The 23,485-nt window shown below is 37.6% G+C and overlaps 1 protein-coding gene across 5 annotated transcripts; it reads left to right on the plus strand.

Moving 5' to 3' along the window:
* The first annotated feature begins 24 nt into the window (after window positions 1-24).
* Window positions 25-15,891, plus strand: TMEM144 (transmembrane protein 144). 5 transcript variants are annotated; one of them, XM_015624901.3, is made up of 13 exons: window positions 143-215; window positions 2,153-2,237; window positions 3,062-3,258; window positions 4,398-4,520; window positions 4,860-4,959; window positions 5,551-5,631; window positions 7,634-7,715; window positions 8,428-8,501; window positions 9,336-9,454; window positions 10,739-10,858; window positions 11,326-11,423; window positions 13,299-13,352; window positions 14,198-15,891. In XM_015624901.3, exons 3-13 carry the CDS (start codon window positions 3,120-3,122, stop codon window positions 14,279-14,281), a joined length of 1,074 nt encoding a protein of 357 aa, XP_015480387.1. In that variant the 5' UTR covers window positions 143-215; window positions 2,153-2,237; window positions 3,062-3,119; the 3' UTR covers window positions 14,282-15,891. The 5 variants fall into 5 exon arrangements, with proteins under 5 accessions (XP_015480385.1, XP_015480384.1, XP_015480387.1 ...); XM_015624899.3 differs by lacking the exon at window positions 2,153-2,237 and having other exon boundaries at window positions 25-215; window positions 14,141-14,225; XM_015624898.3 differs by lacking the exon at window positions 2,153-2,237 and having other exon boundaries at window positions 61-215.
* Window positions 15,892-23,485: the final 7,594 nt, after the last annotated feature.

Below are 23,485 nucleotides of genomic sequence, written 5' to 3' on the forward strand. Positions count from 1 at the left end.
CATTAATTTATGTTTTTTCTTAGTGATTCTTCCCCGCCAGACGGGAAGCCGGCGCCCCGGTACATCCTCTCCGCCATGGCGGCGAGACACCGCCAGCCGAAACCCGCCCGGCGCTCGCCTCCGCCCCGTTCCCGGGCGGGAGGAAGAGGCCAGTGGGAAGAAGCGGCTGGAAGCAGGCGGGTGGAGGCGGGCCGGAGCGCGGGCGGGAGGCCGCGGTGAGCGGCGGCGGGGCTGGGCGCGGACCCGGCGGCAGTGGGCGCGGGCCGCGGGGCTGTGGCCGCACGGAGGACCGGGACCGGGAATTTGTGGGTGCGGGCCCGTCCCGGCCGCCTTCCGCCCCGGAGCGGAGCGCCCTAAAACTCGCCGCGGTCGGCCACAGGCCGCTGGGGGAAGGAAGGCGTCTGGCTGGAACGGGGTCTCGGGTATCCCGTCGGGGTGTCCCCTCGGGGTATCCCCCCGGGGTGCAGTGCCGAGCAGCCGGGCTGCCCTGCTGTGGGGCCGAGGGCAGGGCTGTGTTCCGCCTGCAGCCCGGGCCTGCCCCGCCACAGCCCCGGCGCAATGGCGTCAGTGAAGCCACAGCGGCCCGGGTGGAGCTCGTAGCTGAGTGTTTTCCTTGTTCCGTGACAGCACTTAGTGAAAACAGTGCCTGAAGAAAGTCTTTTTAAAGAGTTCACTTCAGGGAAGCCAAGATACATTTCTAGAGCAAGGGTTATGCTGCTGCTTGGGCACGTTGATTTGAGCCCCCTCGGAACTCACAGGGGTGTCCTAAGGGTGTACCCTTACTGGTAAATGCATAATAGGAAAAACGTGCAAACAGTCAGGATGACATGCATAATTTAAAAATACCTGCTCAATTAGCAAAGAGGTTCTTTGGAACTTTAGCAGCAATTTGGATCACCATTGAGTTGAAAGCTAAGACAGGGCCTCTTGATTTTGTCCCTATCTGCAGAGATTGCAGCAATGTATTGCTGTTGCAATAAGTGAGCATCCTGATTTGTTGTGGGTGTGATAGTTCTGAGGCAAGTGTGGAAATGCAGACCACAACAGTGCGGTAAGCTTAGTAGAAGAGCAATGGGCGCTGACAAAATTCCAACATCCAACAACACAATTGTATTTTTTTTCTGCTGCTTGGGAATCCTCAAGTGCCCTTCAGCAAGGGCAATTTACAGTATCAATTGCAATTGCATCTGCTTGAGTTGCAGATGCAACCGCTATGCTTTAAGAGCTAGCAGCTTCAACAAATGTTCTGGTTTGGTACTTGTTACCTCTTAAGTCTTTGGAGGCATATGCAAGTCCATCTGGCAATACCATAGGACTGAAAAGAAGAGGCTTTTAGTGAACTCTCAGAAGTTCTCTGACGTGGAAAGTATGTAGAAAAAATATAGTCAACTTAATGTTGTGTGACAACTTATTTGCTCTTGACATTTGATGATACAATAGAATTACTTAGCTTGGAAGGGACCTCTGTAGATCACTGGCTCAACTCCCTGCTTAAAGCAGTGCTGCCATCAAAGTTAGAGCAGGTTGCTTTAGGCCTTGTTGGATTAAGCTTTCTCTCAAAGGATTTGAAATAGAGTTGAAAGTTGGGTGTGAAATTAGCAAAATTTGGAACAAAGTGTCCCAAGTTTTAGAAAGTTGGAGAGTTCTAAGCAGGGTGAATGAAGTATGACTTTTAGTTAAGTGGAAGATGTGTTTTCTCTCCACCTTTGTGGTGATGATTCTGGTCCTCCAGTTGTGCAAAGGTCTTCACTGTACACCATATAGAGATTTTTGGAAGATAGGAAATAAGCAGAAAGGTATATTGCTGTTCAGCACAGTTCTCTTAGTAGATATAAAACTGAAATATTTTTAAAGTAACATTTCTCTGTGCAAAACTAAACAGACTGATAAACCACTTTAAATAAATAAGTCACTATGCAGGTAAGATACAGACTTTGAAATGTGAAGACGAAATCGATTCCTGCATTCACAGAGCTGCAGTGTAATCAGCTTTATTTCTACATCCTTAATAGCATGAAGGTCTTCTGGGAAAAACCCAACTCTTGTGCCTTACTTGTCCACTGGATGAGTTAAATGTACTCACTCAGTGAGTCAAGTTTGATGGAATGAAGAAAGCTGATGTCAGCCTTTATGTGTATTAATCTGTTCACAGCGTGTCACGGTGTATCCTGTGAAGTCAAGTCTTTGAAGAAGTTGTAGTGCTATTATTTGCACTGCTCAGTGTCTACAGGTCCTGGGTAAGACACACTTTGTAGAAGAGTATTAAATACAGTGAAAAGTGCTTGGAAAAGCTTATTCTCTAAGTAGGAAAGAAAGATGAGTGAGGGAGAAAAAGAAAGTATTAATGGAAACAGCTGTGCCATTGTAATGACATCTTTTAAATGTCATCATTGTTTCTCTTAAATACTGAAGTTAAAAATAGTATTGACAATTTTCCAGGAGAAGAATTCAAGAAATTAAATTGCTATATTAGTTGTGTAATCAAACTTTTCATTTGCTAATGTAAATAATTTCAGCAGTCACTGATGTCCCTGCTGAAGCTGGACAAAAACATAACCTCAGTAGATAGAGTTCTCAGTGTCCTCAGGACTGTGGAGCAGGCAAGACTAGGTAAAATAAGATGAAAGAATGTTCATCAGCTCAGTTCTTGTGCAGAGAGTGCAGTCACAACACCTTTTACAAGACTGGGCAAAATTTCTACCATCCTATTTCAGCTTTTTTTCTCTCCAGACAGTAGCTAGTCCACCTACACTGGGGAAGGGAAAACTACACTGGAATGGTTCTCATAACTTTTCAGTGCACCTTTACGTTCACTTTTTGTATCTTCAGATAAAACATACAATATGGGATATTTTTGTTTATCTGTTCTAGTCACTTCATTCATGTTTTACGGCATGTTTCATGGGGTTTTACACAAACCTTTTCTACATGAACCTCTTTGCATTTACATTACATTTCAGCTTTGAGAGATTGATAAGTAGGGTCCTTTAAGTTACAGATTTCTAAACTAGGTTGGTATTAATTAGTAGTCCACATACTTAATTCCACTCTTTTATTCCAGATTCTGTCAGGACCTACAGCAAAACAACTCCACAGAAAGAAGTACCTTCAGGACAAAGATGAATATTGGGAAAGCTTACGGTGCTGCTAACATCAGCAGTGGAACAGATCTAGCTATTGGTTTTACCTCTTCCACAGTAGCTGTCCTTCTATTTGGGACAAACTTTGTGCCTGTCAAGAAATTTGATACTGGTGATGGTAAACTTAATTATATTATTTTCTTTAGGTTGCTATTTTTGCTAAAAGGAATAATATTTTACCAGCAAATTATGAGAGTTTCAAAGCCATCATCAGAGCTTAATCCAGAGACTATGTTTAATTTTGTTTGCTGTTGTTAGGGTGTAAATCAATAATACTGTTTCAGGATATGGCATATCTTTAGAAGAGCCTTTTTAGAAGTTGTGCACTTTGACAGGGATGATGTACATTTCATAAGAATTTCACAATTCAGAGTGAAATGTTCTTTGTCCTGCGCTGGTGGGGATTCTCAGATACATATGGTGTTATTTATAAATAAGGTAAAAGTTGTTGGACTTTGCAGCATTGCTTTTCAACTGTGCACCTAACATAAAAACAAAAGCTGAAATTTTAGTAATTTTGTTTGGTGACTTGATAAGAGGAATTAATCATTCCTATTTCCTACTTGGAATATTGTCACTTTACTAGGTTTATGTTAAATTTTCGTGTTTATGTGAAGCATAACCAATTACCAGATCTGTAGATGAATATATCTGCCATTATGTTATTGCAATATAGTACCTTGCAGGCTTGATGTAGCCTCTGCTCTTTGTGCCATGACCCTAACAAGATGAGCTTAGGCTTTCAAGGGATAGTCTTAGCACAGCTGGCATAAAGTTAACTATTGATCCTTCAAGAATCTACAGAGGTAGAAGAGATCTGTCACTGACCATCCTCAGTGTCTGGGATTACTGGAGAAGCGTGAGCTTGGAAAATGTTTTATCCCGTTGCTGTCTGTGTTAGCAGCTGCTGGAGTGGTGGGAGGAATTTGCAGCAACTGAATATCATCTTTGTCAGAAGTCCATCCAAGTTTCATGTGTTTAAAAGTAAGGGCTTGTAAAACCTTGGCCAGCAAAGTGGCTTTTGCAGCTCTGTAGAAGAATGCATGATTAGGAAGGAGCTGACCAAATTATAACCCACCCAAAAAATACATCCCTCGAATAAATTGTAACAAGGTTCCTTGACATCCAAAAAGGCAGTGGCCACCTTAGTGATTTTTTTCTCTACTACTGTATCTAAGATAAACATATGCTATTAAGAGACTCACACATGGCAGTATTCTGCAAACTCCTTATTATGTGCATTTGATTTTTCCACAGGCATGTTCTTCCAGTGGATTCTCTGTGCCTCCATATGGATAGTTTCTTTGGTAGTCAATTTGATCCAGAATTGCCCCCGGTTTTGGCCTCTGGCTATGGTTGGAGGTTTTGTGTGGGCTACAGGTAAGGATAAAGAGATTCCAATTCTTGAAACTTTTCTATATATAAGATAGTAGTTTTAAGTACTTACTCAGTTACTTAAAGCTTCACTGTTAATGGAACTATATTCTTATAGCAAATACTCCTTTATTATGCTTATTTTATAAGAGGCAAATTCACACCAAAAATAATGTTTATAACTATAGGGAGGAAAAGTCTATGTTCAGTGTATTTATTTTTTAAAAACACCTTGTAGTTTCCTAAATTTCTTTGCCTTCCAACCAGGCATGGAACCTAAAGGAAGCATATACAAAGTCACATTCTATTTTCTAACTGATTTTGGTTTTGGTTTTTGTATTTCAGGCAATGTTACAGTTGTTCCTATTGTTAAAACTATTGGCTTAGCTCTTGGCCTTTTGATATGGGCTTCTTTTAATTTGCTGACAGGTTGGGCAAGTTCAAGGTAAGTAGGCTTTAAATCTTACATCATTTAATAATTAATGTTGCCAATTCTACATTAATAACTGCAGTGTAAACTCATCTGTAGAATCATAGAGTCATTCAGGTTGGAAAAGACTTTTAGGATCATCAGCTCCAGCCATTAACATAACACTGCCAAGTATCACTAAAGAGGATTTATCCTATGTATTAAAACTTCTTCCTTCTTAGTGGAAAGTACTCAAGTTAACTATTGCAACTTTTTGTATTTCCTCTGTTTTAATAGAACAAAGAATGCCCAGTGATGTTATTAAGTCAATAAATAATGTATTTCTTTATGTAAAACTAGTAGGTATTTGTATTTTTTTCTTCTACAATTTGGTCTGATAATTTAACTGTCAGTTTTTAAACATATTTTAAAAATACACATTAAATTAAAGGTTGTCCTTGTAAAGTAGACATAGCTTTTTGCAAGCCAGCTAAATCACTGATCTAATACTGAAAATATATATTTAAGCAGAATTGTTTACATGAGTCAAGATTTCAAAGGTTAGGTTATAATTTAGCTACTTGTATAAAGTCAGTGCATTTAAGTGAAACTGGTTAAATGTTCCAGGTTTGGTTGGTTTGGAATTGACCCAGAAGAGGTGTCAAGACCAATCTTAAATTATATTGGAGCTGGACTTTCACTTACAAGGTAAAAACTGATACTTGTAATGAACTTCTGTTACATCAAATAGGTATTTAAGAACCAACCAGCAGGATGATTTAGAAAGAGAGTGAATGTACTGAAGATATTTTGGCAAATCAGTTTACTTCCAAATTCGTGAGCTATCCCTACCTAGCTGGTCAGTGTTCATGTAGATACAGACATATCCAGTACAGGGGTGAAATGGTTATCCATAAACACAGAAGTATATTTTTTTGCTGGTAGGCATGTTAAAGGCAAAGCAGAGATGCACAGATTGCCTCCCTAGATAGGTTATTCTAATGGTCCCCATTCCTCAAATCTTATCAGAGAAAAGACTGACCAGAAGAATCTTGTTGAGAAAACCTCAGATTTCTGATCTCACTTCACTCAGTCAGGGGTACAAATCTTAATCTCATAACTACATATACCACAGAACCCCTTCCCTGATTCTTTTTGGGGTCCATGAAAGGCCAGAGGCTTTGCATGTTTTCTTGTCTGTAATAGCTCCATGTCATGTAAGTCTTAAGTCACACTTCAAATTCCCCTACAGAGTCTTCCTTTACAATCTTTGGAAGGACTTTATTCTTTCTTTCTGCTTGTTTCTTATATGTATGAGACCAAAATGAGCATACATTTTGGTCCAAACACAGAGGAAAGATCTGTGTTATGTAGCAGTGTTTTTGCTTTTCATCTGGGCGGCTGGAAAGATGACCCTAAATCCTAAAAACTTACTGTAACAATCCTGACAGAAGATGAACATAATGCCTTTTAGAAAAGGAGGGTATTAGGAAAATGAAGATAATGAAGTAATTTCTGATTGGTAGGAGAGAGCTTCTGCCTTAGATTCATGATTTTTGCTTCCACTTTTCTTCTTCTCCAAGACTCTCTAGCTTTGTACCCCCCATTCCTGTTACATGTGGCATATGATTTTGGGAGGCACTGAGAAAATAGTAGCAGTACTGCTATTCCTGCCTGATGAATTCATGCAGCTTACCACCTGCTTCCTGTTTCTGAGATACCATGGAGGAGTGATCAACAGGAAGAGAGATTGTTTTTTTGAGCAAATGTTTTCCTGGCAAACTGCACAAAGCCTGTGTATGTTGCTCCGTGGAGCTCATAAGTAAGCTTTTCATTTTATCCTCTTGTGTGGAATCTGTATGCTTCCTCTGGAGGAAACTGACATCCTTTTATACCTATGTTTCTCCGTCAGTAAGAGATGAATCCTTTTTCAAATGGAAATGTTCAGTTTACAGCTAGGAGAAGAAATTCCTAGGTCATTACAATGTTTTTCATGAAACTACAAAACTGATCCTTCCAGTTCTGTTGTGTATTTATCTGATCTCCTGGAGGCAGGGTTAAGAGTAGTAATATTACCCTTTCTTCTCCATTTTATTCACTTAATGCTCTGATATTGCTCAGCACTACTGAGAAATGTCCCTTTTCCTCCTGCGTGCTCACAAGGCCCTGTAGCAGCAGTAGTCCATCTCTCACATATGATGGAAGACTAAAAATTAACTTTTTTCCATGAGTACAGAGGCAATTATTTGCAGGTTTAAGCTGTTCCATATAGAATTTTCAAGCATGTGTTCCATTATGTGTGGTTTAGTACAAAAGGGCACTGTTAGCTGAAGCATCTGCTGTTAATGTGGCTGTAACTACACACTGTTTAAAGATGTTTCAATGACATTACATAAGAAAGATCTATAAAGTGATACAAAAACCGATTTATTTACTTACTTTCACTTAGGCTGTTAGCTAAGTTAAATTAACAACTTAAAATTATTAAATTTATATCATATATATATATATATATATAATCATAGTAAGTTATGGCTATAAAGCAATTGCATTTTTTAAGTTTAATACTTAAAAATTATACTGCAGTGAGTCTAGGGTAATAATGAAAAGAAAGGAATATGCCTCCAAATAAAACTTTTGTCTCTGGACACTAAATGTTACATCATTATGAACTGACATGGTATTTATTTGTGTATTTTTCTCTTCTGAGTGCTGTCATATTTCTTTTTATAAAAACTGAAGTCCAGAGTTCTTCAGCTTCATTAGAAAGCACACCTTTACTGAGAGAAAGTGTAAGTATTCTACAGTTGTTATTTAAAGTAGTGAAAATACATATCCATTTTAAAACAAAAAATGTATTTGTTAGTCAGATTTGCTAGGATTTATAGTAGGCTGCAAAAAAAACATAAATATGTACTGATTGTATCTTAATCTGTGGATCTTGGCAACAGAAGATGTATTTCCAATTGTTCTTTCTTGTGTGTCATCTTTAGACAGCTTAGAAAGTCCTTCTTCATGATGATGGAGACTATAAAAAGAGTGTATTACTTTCTTATATCGGAGGAAGCAATTTCAATTAAAGGGCAGCTGTAAAGCTCTGAGGGTGCTTGGGTGAAAGGCCAGGTTTTTGCCACATTGCAGAGCCAGGAGACTCTCAAGAGTTGCTGACTGTCATCATCAACTGTGGCACAGGCTGAAGGCCAGTGGGGGGTGTCAGATTGGCTGTTGCTCTTTAGGGAGCCCAAAGTATGCAAGGAGTGCTGGAGAACCATTGGTTCCTCCTACCATTGTACCTTACAATATACAATGTACCTTACATTGACCTTAGAGGTCAGTGCTCAGTGGCTACCTGAACAGAGAGCCCTGAGAGTGTTATGGCTGTGCTCAGTGCTCACTAGAGGTTCCAGTCTACCAGACTGAATCACAGAAGATGCTTTAAGAAATTGCACATTTTAAGGAATCAAACTAAACTAAATTTGCATGAAAATTCATGGTTTTTTGCAGTCTATTAATGTTTCTGAAGAGACCACTGAAGACTCATGGGAGAACAAACTTTCTCCAGCAAAAAGGAGACTCATGTAAGTCGCTAACAGTTCCTTTGCTGGTGCATAGAAAGTAGCCACAGAAAGTAGTTAAACACAGTGTAAGAGAAGAATTTGTGTCCTGTGGTTTCCTAGCAAAGCCACACACTAATAAATAACAGGTTTTACATACTAGTATAGTGCAATAGCATAGTATAGTATAGTTGCAAAACTATGTAGATGATTACATTGGCACTGTTGAGTGTGCCTAACCTTACCTATTAAGTATTAGATACTACTGTGAAAAATGTAATTGGGCAAAGTAAGTAACAATATCAACTCAGTAATTACAGAGCTGGGTTAAGAAGACTGTGCTAATGACATGTTTCCAGGTGTGGTTTCCAAGTGAATACAGCTGGAGAAGGTATGGCAGTATGGTAAGGAGACACTAAAAGTGCTCCAAAGTGGAAGCAAGCTAACAAGAAGCCAGTGTGGAGACTGCCAAGAGCACAGCAATCTGGAGATGGAGAAGGGGACTGAAGAGGCAATGATCCTGGGAAGTTATAAAGAATATGTAGATTGCAGCCCAAAGGTGGGGTGGGAGCATTTTTAATTGAAATTTTGTTTGTTGTCCCCTAGTTCTGCTTTTAAGAAATCTTAGTTACTTAATTTCCCATGTAATTAATCTAGATTGCTCGCTTTTGCAAGCAGGAATTGTCTATGTTGCTTGGCTACAAAGTAGAGGGAAACTATGTGAACCATTTCTCAACTAGAAAATAAAAATATTTTTATATGATGCACAGTTTTTACTTGCAGTGCTGGGCTTACATGTGTGGTCTACTTTCTTAACTCATGCAAGGCTATTTTCTCCAATTTTTGTTCTTTTTAAAGAGGCTGTAGCCTGGCTGTAGTAGCTGGAATACTCTATGGTTCCAGTTTTGTACCAGTACTTTACATCAAGGACCATGGAAGAAGAAATGAGACTGTATACACAGGAGCAAGTCAGTTTGGTAAGGGCAAATAGATCACTCCTACTTCATTTCATCATTGTGTTCTCATGCTTTTTTGAAGGCATAGGGTAAAATTCCTGATATGCCTGAAAATGCACCATGACGATTTATCAGTTCTGCACTACTTTAGATGTTGCCATAATCATTGCCCTAGCACTCCCTCTTTCTTGGAGGTGAGTTACACCATGAAAAACACTGAAAAATAACCCAAAGACTACCATACTTAACTCACAGGTATGTTTCTGAAGGCATTAAGTGCTAGCATTCTCAAATAACAGAGTTTGTATGAGTGGAGAATGAGTTAAACAAGTGTACGAGCTTGCCAATTGCCAACAGCAATAAAGGAAGCTATGATTGATCATAACTGATGAGGAGAACAGATATGTAACAACATAAGTAATTAAACACATGGGTTTTTTTAATTGAAATGGTTTAACATAAGGCTAATTGCCATTTTCAAACAACATTCCCCCAAAAACATTTATAACCAAATAACATTTGGGTTATACTGTATCGGGTAATGCCTGCAGCACCTTAAGAGCAAAGTACTGCTGAGAACACATAATGTTGCCATTGTAATATACAATTTCTCTTTAATACTGCAATGTATGTATTCCCCAGGCAGGCAGAACAGATGTTAGCATTACCATAGCAGCCTTTCCTGTTGAGAAATTACAACTCCAAGGAGACAAGGATCACCTTGCTACATGCTTCTGCTTTATCATGTTGGAAATACTCTGTTAGCACGTACAAAAGCCATAAAGGATTTGTTACTGTTCATAATTATAGTGATCAAAATTTTGATACATCCTTCAAGATTAAAAAAGGACAAAACTGAGCTATATTTAACTTACATAGTCTGTGCAGTTGTCTTGCCCTTAAATGTACAGAACAAAACAAGGATACAGGAACATAATTACAACCTCTTGACCATCTACAATTATGTAAAATCCCCACCCCAGTTTTGTAGCCTCACCTGAAGATTTTCTCAAGGTTTTATTAAATTAATTCAGGAATATGTAATAGAGTTCTGAAAATAATGGCTCATAGAAATGCTTATAAGCCTGTAATAAGCACAGCATTTAGTTCATGTTTAATAGGTGTCATTGATTGTAGGCATCCTCAGTTAGATTGGCAGCTGTGTTCAACACAATTATATTTGAATTTGAATTCTTAGGGGTTGCACCTTTATGCATTTTTGTCAGCATTAATGTTATCAGTGAAAATAATTTTTTTAAAATTCATAGCTGTTTTTTTACTAACAATTTGTGTTTTCTCTTTCAGATTTAGATTATGTTTTTGCACACTTCAGTGGAATATTTCTTACAAGTACCATCTACTTTTTGATCTACTGTGCAGTCAGGAAAAATAAGCCTTATGTTTATCCCCAGGCCATATTACCAGGTATGACTGTTTTTTAAATTAGCAGTTCATTTCAGCTGCTTCTTTGGACCATTTTGCAGTGATTGGTTCAATTTGGAATTGTGGTTCACCTTTCCAGCATCTTCATTTGACTTCTTGTCTCTTTTGAAAGAACACTTCTATTAGGTTAATTAATTAAGGTTAGGAGATGGTGATAACTTTTGTTCTAATCTGCGACTAGAACAAAGTGACATTGCAGATTTTCAAAAACTGATTGCCAGAGTGGAGAGCACATTGCCCAGAAAATAATGAACTTTAATTAATTTGCTACTTCAGTTGGAGTAGCTGATTTTTATCCTTTGAGCATTGCTTTGGTTTGCCAGAGCCAGCTTGTTAAAGTAGTTAACATACTAAAATACATATATACAATTGCTTTATTATGCTATAAGTATAAAACTGCTGCCTGTACCTTGCTATGCATGTTTTTGATTAGGATTTATTTTTTCTAGGGTTTGTTTCTGGTGTGCTTTGGGCAATAGCCAATTGCTGCTGGTTCCTGGCCAATCACTATCTCAGTGCTGTCGTCAGCTTTCCAATAATTACTGCAGTAAGTATATAAAAAATAAAATCTCTAACTAGAATTAAAAGTGACTGGGTTTTTTACCCTTCTGTTTTTGGAATTGAGTTGAAATTATGAAGAGTCTAGAGCATTTTTAGTCAAAAGTATACAGTGCCTCCTCTGCTTGTCTGCACTAGTCTTTGGATTTTTAGGAGTATGAATGATTGTGACAAGCACCATCTTGGTCAATGTCAAGCATAAGAAAAACCAGAAGACTTGAGAATGGGAGTCTTTAGGCTATCCAAAAGCCAAAGCTTTGTAAACAGAATTATATCAATATTAACTATTTAATTGAATTAAAAGATTCAAAAGAAGAATTATTTTATGCTTTCATCCCAGGAAGTACATTTTTGTCATCCAGATATTTTTGAATTTGTGAATTTATCCCCTAGTAGTCATTTTGCTTGGTTAAGCCAAGCATTTTTAGTTTTTACAGTTCTTGAACAAACAGAAGAGATTATGTACTACTGAAAATAATGTTCTTATGCAAATGTGTGGAAAATAGGTTGGCCTGTTCTGTCTCTGTTTTATTCCGATTTATGATGTACCTTTAAAGCATAAATTCCAATTATTAGGTAAAACTAAATTCTTTTTGCATTTACTCTCTTGACACTCCACTAGTTGGTGATGCAAAGTTGGCAAATGAGAGTTAATATTTATTAAGACCAAAGTTTTGCTTAACAGCTGTATTTTGGAAGCAAACTAATGAAACAACTTTAATAGATTAAGCTCTGCCTCAAGATGCAGTAAGTCAAAGTATACTCTGCAGTGTGCAATGAAAAACAAAAAAACAACTTGGGATCATTCTAATTAGAAATTGAAGGATTAATGGAAAGCAGCTTTAGTAATTTAGTTATCAGTATGCCTAAAGGGCAAGGATGTAAAATCACAAAACGAAAAATGTAGGTACAACACTGATGAGAAACTGCCTATCTGGACCACAGCTTCAGAACTGCTGCTTTATTTCATGCTGGAGAAAATTTTTGGAGAGGTGTGCATCACATCCCTTTAACACTTTGTTCCATTTTTTAAAGTGCATTCCTCTCACAGCGCACATTATCTAGAAAGTGAAATAACCCCTCAAATAATAGTTGGCAGTGTCACTAGGAAACAGCACCCACACATACATTCAGCATGAGACACTGTTTGCTGTCTGTATCTGTGTCCCATCAGCTGCATTGAGGATGAAGAGAGGAAGGTCACTGGCCGAACATCTGTCAAGTGTTTCTCAGAACAGCTCTAATGGGAAGCATTAACAGAGCCAGTTTTTGCTTCATATTCAGATATTTTCTCATCAGAGATGAAAATTCAGATCATTGCTCCCTTCCTCTACAACAACATCATGGAAAATCAGGAGTTTCCCTGAGTTGTGTCCCTGGCTGGCTTTGTGCTTTGTCCAGATGCCAGCTATACAGGAAATACATCTATGTTTCAGTCTCTTGATAATCATATTGAGCGATAAAATCAAACTTCGTCCAATAGTTAGTCATGCTAATAAAGGAAATGTTAGGAAGCATTGAGAACTCTAATTTGGACTAAAGTTAGGCATGTTATTTGGAGTCTACTGAAAGAGCATGTAACATCTGGAGCAGACTCCACAATGTAATTTAGAAAAAAATTATGCCTACTGCGAAAAAAACCCAGCAGTTTCTTGCCTCTTTAACCCTTCCTGTAGTTTTTATTATATCTTACTTAGTAGATATTTCAGTGATGTTTATGCTTTTGTCATGAGTGCTTTATCTATACAGAATGGAAAGACCTAAACATGTTATCTGGACAAAATTCAACCATCCTGAGAGTAGTAATGAGAAGGAGTAAATTTTAATGAAATGCTGTAATGTATAAATTAACCTTATTCTTTAGGGTCCTGGCCTTGTTGCTGCAATGTGGGGAGTCCTTGTATTTAAGGAAATCAAGGTAATGTAATTAGGTCTCTTGCCTAATATCTCTTGCTTGCCTCTAGCTCTAGAAACAGCATGACGTGGTATACAGCTGTATCTCAGATTTCTCCTCCTTGCAAGTATTGCATTATGAAACTGAAAGTGATATCATGCAATATTAAGTTTTCAAAGAAACCTGAAGAACTGTGAACAATTTTTACAGGAATGAAGGTTTTAGTTCCATAACTGTATGACAAGCAGTGGATGTAAATGAAGACTGTAGCAGAGCCAGGAGGCTGGATGCCAGGCACTGCCTGTGGGGCAGGGGAATGAGCAGTTGTCCCAATAACATACCAGCAACATTTTTTGGGTCAGGTTCAACAAAGGATGTAAAAATGCAACAGGTTATTTGACCTTTGTAATTACAATATAATGTAAAGATCCTAAATTGATACAGCAGTGGTGGTCTACAACAAGCTAACTTACTGGATTTTAACATGCAGGGCAGAAGTAATTTTCTAGTGGAATTTGAAGCACTGAATGCTAGCAGAGTGATACCAGATTCTTTTTGTCAATCTATCCAGGATCCATAGGTCCCTATCTTGATATTGAAGATGATCTTTCCCAGTATTTTTGGTGACTATTCATTAGGCATCACTCAGTCTAGAACTGAAGTTCTGTGTTCACACTGCAGATTAGTGTTACACCACAGTAGAAGATCATAATTTTCACTATCCAAACCTTTGTAAATCTCTAAGCCTTTCATTCTTTTCATATAATCTCTGCCTAAATGAAACTTTGTACTTTGTTCTACTTTTTTTTCAGGTGGTATCAGTAATGACAAGATGATATTTTCCTTTTTCTCTTCTTTTGCCTGTACAGGGATTGAAAAACTACATCTTACTGTCAGTATCGTTTTGCATCATTTTGGCTGGATCACTTTCCACAGCTTTTTCTAAAGTTTGAAAGGACCTTCTGGACCAGTAGATGGTGCTAACGTTTAACTCAAATAGAAAGACAGTGTTGGTAGATCACAACACATAATCATTTTCAAAATGTATGTCCAACATTTACCCTAACTTGCTTCAGCCAAGTGTAAAATGAAAAACATTTGGCATGAAAGAAAATCTGGAAATATTTGTGTCTGTTTTTCTTGGAATAGTAAGAAAATCAAAGGACTTTATTAATCAAAGCTAAATCATTTTATTGTTGCTAATGATTAGTTTTTTTCATTCAGGTGCTAAACTTCATGTTATCATAAATTGCAGTTTACTATTGCGATGGTGGGTCGTGATTTTTGTTTTAGTCTATAATACTGTATGTATTTGCAAGCTGATTTGTTTATTAAAATATTTTCTTACTGACTTAAATATATGTCTTGAAATATTCCTTATGAAACTGATACACATGAAGAAAACAAAGCTTTTCTTTTATTTAGAAGCATTATTCTTGAAAATCATTAGTTTACATATAAGTGTTATCTTCCAGTCACTTCAGACTTGTGAAGGGAATAGAGTAAAAAGGGTGCTGGAAAATAAATTACTTTTGTTTCACAACGTTTTCCATGACCACCACTAACAGGGACTGTTTATTTTCTTACTTCTGGCAGCTAATATATGCAAAGCATGTTGTCTGAATCTTCCCTTAGTCTTTTCTTCAGTACATTAGGCAACCCCAGCTCCTTCAGTCTTCCCTTTTAATTTCCCTTTGTCTTTCCTAGTAATAGAATAGTTGGTCTGGAAGGGACCTTAAAGATCATCTAGGTCCAGCCCCTCTGCCAAGGACAGGGATGCAATTCACTAGAACAGGTTGCTGAGAGCCCCATCCAACCAGACCTTGAACATTTGCAGAGATGATGCAGCAGCTGTTTCTCTGGACAGCCCATTCCAGTCTTTCACCATCATCTGAGTAAAGAATTTCATGCTAACATCTAATCTAAACCCAACCTTTTTCAGTATAAAACCATTGCCACTTGCCCTGTCACTGTATGCCTGTACAAAAAGTCTCTCTCCCTCCTTTTTATATACCACCTTAAGCTTCTGGAAGGCTGCAATGAGGTTTCATTGAAGCCTTTTTCATGCTGGTCTCTCACTAAGTGGACTAGGTCTGTGCAGAGTACCAAAACATGGCAGTCAGGCTACAGTCTTTCAAAAAACAAGAGCAGCAGTAAGATTATGGGTGTTTTTCCCCATCCAATTTGCAAGTTCTTTTGATAGTTACACATCACAGCTTTTTGCCATCATGGCTTGATATTGTTAAACATGTTCAGACTGCAATCATAATTTCTCCTTTCTCCCTTCCACCTTCTTCTGTCCTGCACCAAATTTGATCTTAGAACTGCTACTCAATGTGCTTTTTCCCATCTTGTGTTGTTTATTCCTACCTAGGTGTCAAAACCTGGTGTCTGACAGGCTTTTTCCCCTCTAAGGCATTTCTCTAATTTTAGTCTCTATGTTAACCTTGTCCTTCAACAAGGTGGCAGCATTTTTCAGGCAAATGTCATGTGCAAATTTAATAAATGTACTTTCTAATTGCTATAAATAATTAATGAAAATGCTGCATGATACTGACCTTTACTTACCTTTTGGTATCTATCTATCATTTTACTTTTCAGGGAACGATTAACCTTTGAGTACAATTTTCCTATGTCTTGCACTGCTTTTATTTAGACTGCGTTCGTGAGGCTTTTACATTACATCTGATAGAACTGTTCAAGTCAAGGTACATGGTGTGTTCTACCCTAATACCTGACATTGAACAGAAGACTGGCCATTTTTTCTTGACCCAGGTCAAGCACAATTTCTCCTTGACAGGTCTTGACTGTTACTTACCTAGCCATTATTCTATTGACTCAGACAAGGAAAAGTAATATATTCAGGTAAAAAAAAAATTCAAAAATGTTTTTGAAATAACTTGAATTAAATGGAACATTTATTAATTTCCTTGATTCTGTTTAATTTCTTAAAGATCACAATCTTAAGGATTCTCTTCTTAAATATTCCAGGAATATAGTCCATTTCAGAGAGTTGCTGATAGACAAAGAGTTGGCAAAACCAAAATACAATATCCTCAGGCTCCTCAGATTTACAGATATGCTTTGATAAGGCAGTGAGGTGTGTACTCTTCACTAGTTTATGTATAGTAAATTAGTAATGCCTCAGTCCCGCTCCCTAGGAGGTGCAGAGGCAGCAGGACAACTTGCCTTGGGCAAGCAGGTGACAGGGGCAGAGGGGCAGGTCCCTGCCCTGCACAGCCCCTGTTGCCCCCCCAGCCCCTCTCCTGGCCAGCAGGAAGCTGTACTCTGAGTGAGCAGTGAACTCTGCAAGAAACGTCCCTCCTGCTTCAGGAGTGCCAGCGTCCCTGCATGGAGAATGGCCAGTGCTGGTTTTCCAACCGCACTGGGCCAGGTCCACCTCAGGAGCAACATGGATGCAGGCATGCTATCAGAGTTTTGAAACTCAGGGGCTTCATGCTGTCTAGAATTATGATCACTTTAGGTAAAGAAATATCACTTCTGGATAAAGAAAATAAACTTGGATGCAATATTCCATGCTGAACTAGCATATGGCAGGTGTGATACACCTTACGTTCTGTACAGCATCTCTTTAACAGCCATGATTTTAAAGGCTTAGGATACTAGATTTACCACAGGAAAAAAAATCCCAACCAAACCAGTAACCAAAGGGGTTTTATTCTCCATAAATAAACATGAACTCAGCTCAGCTATGGAGAAGGTAGGTGTTCCTGTGGCTGCCATTATTTCCATGATCATGAGAGGCAGAACTCTAGAACTTCCACCCTTTCTGCACTCCCTTTCCCCCATCCTCCACACATTCCCTGGGATAAATGATCTTACAGCCTCTGCTGTCTCTCTTGAGGGATGCTGTTAACTTCTAATATGGGCACAGCATCCATCTACTGGATATGATTACAGGAAACAGTTAAATCTCCCAGGGCAGGAGTACCTTTGTATTTCCTCATTTTTGTACAAGATCACTGTCTTTCTGAAAAAAAACCAAAAACCTGAGCTCCTGTCCATAGCAGTTGCCATGTAAATAAATGTTTGTAGTCTGATGCAGTTCTCCAGTCTATGTTGTAAATCTATCAGACGTGCAGACTTAATTGCTGACTGCTAGGGTGTTAATTAGAATTCTTGCTTGTGACAGCTCAAGTATGACCTTGATTAAAAAATTTTTAGAAGCTATCCTATTGTATTTGACTTGTTGACTGCAAAAAAAAAATCCCAACTCTTCCAGCACTTTTCTGTGAAAAATCTCATGTAGTTTTCCAAAACAGTTTTTGTGATGTTCACTTGGAATATGTTGTATAAATATTCCATTCATTTCTGAGATTTTCTTGGTCTTGATGTTTCCAGTTAGAAATAACACTGTTACTTCTTTCATGTGAGGATGCTGGATTAACAGCGTGTTTATACATCTAGTTGTACAAAACAGTCTGGCAATAACAGAGTTTAGTAAGAGAAAATTCTACAGCTAATACAAATTATCATGGTTCTGTTTGTACCAACATGTTTTTGTATAAATAGAAGAATCACATCTCTTGGACAAAATTAAACTTTCAAATATTTGTTTATGCCTGTTTAACAACTTTCAAGAATATATTTGAGTTTGCTTAAAGAATTTTTCTGGTAATACTTAGAGGCAAAGTAGCCTTTAAAATACAGGTAAACTGGGAGTTTCTTAAGATTTTTGTGCAGTCTTGTGAACTGGGGAACTCAGTGCCATCTGTTTTTTTTTCTGATTTCTCTTACCTGTTTATTTCTTTCCCTGAGCTTATTGTCAATGGATACTTTGAGGCTCACTGCCCTTCCAGAATTTTTTTCCTTCATATTCTTAGTATAAATGATTGTACCTGGAAAAATAATTTAAATACAGTTGTTCCTGTCTTTAAATGTAAACAGTGAAAACTATTTTTATTCCTATATAAATTTTATTTATATTATAATTTTCCTTTCCAATTGATTTTCAGGGTAGAGTAAATACTATTTCAACTGTCTGACCTGATTGTTGAGCTTTCTTGCATCTGGCCTGAAAATAAAATGTAAATTAAGATGATGCACACTTACAATTTTTGTCTGTTTTCTTTTCATTTTGACCTTGTTTTCAAACAGAAAATTGATGTTTAATGCCCTATTCCATAATTACTGAATGACTAATGCATTCCACTTTCCTTTAGCTATATGTAATGCTGATAGATAATGACTGACTATGGAGCACTTCATTTTAATTGCTGAAGTGGTGATTCTTACATTCTTCATGCTTATCATAAAACATTTTTAAAAATCAAAAATATATTTAATTTTTAGTGGAAATACTGAACAGTTCATGTGTCTCTTTCTGCACCAAAGGGCCTGAGTGTGAATGTAACCTGAGAGAGGAAATAAAGGAAACAGGACCTGTGTTAGTTCTGCTGCTGTCAGTGATTCAGGCAGTCCTTGTGCAGGTAACTTGGCATGACCTCACGTTTTGGTATTCATATAGGAACCACTTCACTGGTCCCAACATAACCATACCTAGAGATACATAAGTAATGTCCCACATCCTGGCATTTTTCATGCTACAGGTCTTATAAAAACATTTCCTGCAGAACTGAAAAACAAACAGCTCCCAGGGCAGGGAAGAAGTGGAGAGGGAGAGGCTTTTCACCTCACTACTTAATAAAATGAGAGAACTGGTGGCAGCAATTTTTCTGTGCCCCTTGGTTTGCTGCAGTGAGGGAAGCTGTCACAGCACTCAGCTAGTCTCACTGAGCCTGTAGGCAAACCTCAAAGGTGTTGTTCATTGACACCATTCAGGAATCAGAATAATAACGTAGCTATTTGTGGATAGAGGCTCGGGAGAGGAGCACTTGTTCAGGAGTTGCAATGGTGACTCCTCCCCACCTCTATTTGTACAACTGAGCTTTGATCCCAGCCAACGAAGATCCCTGGGAGTACAAAGGCTCATTGCAGATCCATCTTAGGAGAAGGGCTGATCTAGTCCTTAACTGGATAGCAGTATTTCACATCAGGTGATGCTCTGACTCTGCACATATTTTCCAGTTGATTTTGTGCACAATTCAAAGGTTGGAACTTGTATAAAATCATATCATAGCTTGTATTCCTTGAAGCATACCATGCTTGTCAAGTTCAAAGGAAATGGTTTAGACTGTTGGCTTGTCTTACTTCCAGATGTACTTGCAGTGAGCATGCATGACCTCATCATCAATTTCTGTTTCAGATGTTTGTGTCTAGCATTTTTGAGTGAAGTGGTTGAAATTTAGCCCATAAATCTAAATAGCATTTCTATCTAACTAAAGCTTTATGTGATTAAAAAATGGCCTTGTTTGGATGTTTCTAGAAGTTGGCAGCATAACACATTATGTGATGTTGGTAATGTAAACAACGAGATATTTATTACAAATAAATTAAGCACTTGCAACTTGTGACTTGAAACGTACATTGTATTTTCTGGACTTTCGAGAGGCTAATCACCACAAAGTTTCTGCTTGTACTCTTTTAATTTTGCAGACATTGAAGTAAAATGCTTGTCTTTTTTTCTTCTTCATTGATTGCATTGATTGTAGTTAAGAGCCAGATGTATTCTTTTTCTTAACTTAGTGGGCAACAGTTGATTCAATAAAGCAACAGAGAATTTCACAAAAAGGATAACCTGAACTATGTAAGTGTATTCCTCTATTGGATTGGTGCTACCACACCGTGCTGTTCTTTAGCAGATCACACCTTTTCATGCTTTTATTTGGTAATTGTCACATCCCTGGCATTTCCTTTTTTTACAGGAAATAGTGGTAATCCAGTTAGACTGATCCAATTAATAAACTTCTGAATCTGGATTTCACTCATTGTTCTTATTATGTGGGTCAAGTTGATTAAAGATTATCCCAGTACCCAGCTGTTTGCTACTAACAGACACTTTGCAATGAAATCAATGGATAACAGGATTGTGAGGGAGTTTGTGAACTTATAGGCAAAAAATCAGCTACATTAACTTTCTTCACTGTGAAGAGGTCACCTGAGGAAATTCTGGGGGGTGGGGAATAGCACTTTAACCTAGCATATTATGTCCCTGCTACTTTTTATCTGATTTATCTGATTGTTGGAACAGAATTGTTCTTTCCTAAAACTTTTTATTTTCCTCTTTGTTTTACTTTGGTGAGGAGATTTAGCTTAATTTTTTACCTGAAGCTAAGCACTTTGCAAACATCTGTAAATTTTGTGCCCTGCTAGGCTTGCAAATTTATTTGGCGCTTGTCCTATTTAGTATAATTTCCATACCTTTAAAGATAACATCTTGATTTTACTAGATATTCAGAATCCTGGCTGCTGTAAACACAGTTTTGCATATGATTTGTTTTTTATCAGCTGTGCCTTACACATTGCATATAAAATATTGTTTGCTGTTTATGGCTAGGGTTGTTTAAGGATGAGATGTGTAAAGTTTCATAGTCTCTTTCAGTTTTAAGTCTTCACAAAGTGTCACTGTGATAACTGCAACTTTTAACACAAGAAAGTGTCTTGTTTACTGGGCCTCCATGAAATATGCCCTGACCAGGATTTGGAGACCTCTTGTATTTTTTTCCTGAGGAAGATCAAAAGGAGCACAGTTAGACCCCAGCAAATGGATTTCTGTGTGACTGGAAGGCACAAAGAACTGCCATTCCATGGAATTGCTTCTGAAAATTTAAAAGAATAAAGCACTTCAGCAAAACTGTTCCCCTCTTACATTAGTTTGTTATGTCTTTGTACCTGTTGCTAGAAACATTGGCTTTTAGATTAATGGCAACTTTCTGATAGAAAATTATATCAATATATCAGATTATATATCAATTATATCGATATATGAAATTTTAGGGCTACCATCAAAACATGGCAAGGAATATCACAGATTCAAGCAACCAAGTTATGTGTATCTGCAATTACCTAAAGTTTTAAATATCAATATATGTGTGTAGACATGTAGAGATACACTCTAAATTAGGTCCTTTCAGTTAAAAAAAAGATCTGGGAGTTTTTGCAGGTAGCTACCTGAAAATGTCAATTCAGTGATTAACTGCAGTTGAAAAATGCTAGCATGTTTGAAATTATTAAACACTAAGTGGGGAAATATCACTATGCCAGTGTATAGTTTCAATTCACTGATCATTGAAATGCATGTTTAATGGATTTTTAAAAGTCATGCAGAAACAATACAATCTTCCCTTTTGCAGAATAATTCCTACTTGAAGTAGCACATGACCCAGCCTGAATTATAGAACCAAAATGTCATAACAACATGTCCATATGCTAATAAGAAGAAACATGTTAATAGGGATTGATTAGTCACTATGGGTTATGCAAGAGAAACTGAACACTCAATAAAGTTATTAGAAATGAGATTTGAAAGACAAAGGACAAACTTTTTCAAAGAAAGCATAACCAGTGTTTTGAAACATTCTCAGATTTAGTACCCATTAGTATTATAAATGGGTTCTGAGGCAATTAGTGAAAGATAAGGGCATTTCTGACTATCAGTCACTACAGCTGATATGAGTGGGACCTCCTGGCTCAAGCCTTTCAGCCACCTGATTTCCAGAAAGAGCTATTTCATGACAGAAACTTTAGTTCCAGACATAACCATTCAAAAACAAGTATTTGCAGACTTCAGCTATTCTACTGTGTATAGAGAGCATATGATATTAATTTCATGAAGATGGTCATATAAATTCCATGGCCAGGCTAAACACATAAGCACCTTTTCAGTGTAATTTTTCAACAACTCTTATTATTAGGATATTTTCCAACAGTGCAAATGTCGTGGGTAATACTGACATCCAATGCTTAAACTAGAACCTAAACTTTTATCATTTAAAATCTGTTTATAGTGACCAAGAGCTTTAAACTACAAGTCAAAACTTTAGTAAAAACTCTGAAATACTCCCTCTTACACAGAACTTTGCACAAAGCAGAGGCTGTTTCCAACGGGTATCATTCAGACTGTACTGAGCCTATGAAAGGTTACACTGTTTGTTTGCTTTGTATGTGCTGTCCTTGCTGTCCTGCTGCACAGCAATTTCTCCATGGAATCATGTGATCTCACTACAGGTGGGGACTACTTTTGATTAGGGGCAATTGTATTTTTTTCTTCAACTTCTCTCCAAATATGTCATCATGGGTTGTATTCATTGTGACAACAAACACAAGGAAGAGGAAGTTGAAAGGCAAAACTCCCGAAGATAGCAAAATGGAAAATGTTAAGGAGAGATGATTTAGGAAAGCAGAAGGAACAAGCTAGTAGAAATTCATGTGATGAGAAATATAAGCAGAACATTTATGTAGGACTTCCACTAGAAAGACTATGAGCTTTCAGTTAAGATGTGGCAGACAGACAGAAATTCCAGAATTACAGATGACAGATCAAACCAAGAAGAAGATTGTCTTTTCAGTGCAGTAATAAAATTAAGAAGCAATGAAGTTACAATAACAGTTTCTGATTATGTGAGTTAAGGGGACTTTCAGCAACTCACTTTGGCATATTGAGCCAATTATACTTCTAGTTTAGGGACTGTGGCATGTTTTAGCATAACTTTGCTCAGATAACAACTTGGAATCTGTCCCTTCCCGCCTTACACAGTGTAGTACCAGAGGCTGAAAGGTGCAGTCATTGTTCATTTTTATCTGAGAATGCTTTCAGTATTTCTCCCCAACCATTGCAATATGTCAGCAGCATAACTTATTTTCCTAGTTCCTCAAGTAATAATTCCATTTTTTCTCTGTGTGATTTTTCTCAAAATAAACATGACTTGGCAAAAGTTTCCATTGTGTCTGCATTTGGAAATCTGTAGGCACTAAAGCTGGCTAATAATGTTTGAACATATTAGAGAAAGAACATAGTAGAAAAGAAAAATAATGGTTTTGTCCCCTTATGACTACTGGAATGACTGTTAGAAGCAAATTCATTTAGAAAACGTTTCTTTGTATGCAACTAAAAACATTAATCCCTAGTTAGGTCATATTTCTGTCAGTTTCATAAGGAAGATAAATGCTCTACTACTTTACCAGGAAAATAATCTTTCAGTTTAAAGTATAGTTCCTAACGAATTGTATTGAGCTGAGCATCCTGCTATCATTTTACTGATAAGGTAGTGTCTCATTTAGTTCCCCTAACATTATCA

This window comes from Parus major, chromosome 4 (assembly GCF_001522545.3).
Source record: "Parus major isolate Abel chromosome 4, Parus_major1.1, whole genome shotgun sequence".
Taxonomy (NCBI): Eukaryota; Metazoa; Chordata; class Aves; order Passeriformes; family Paridae; genus Parus; species Parus major.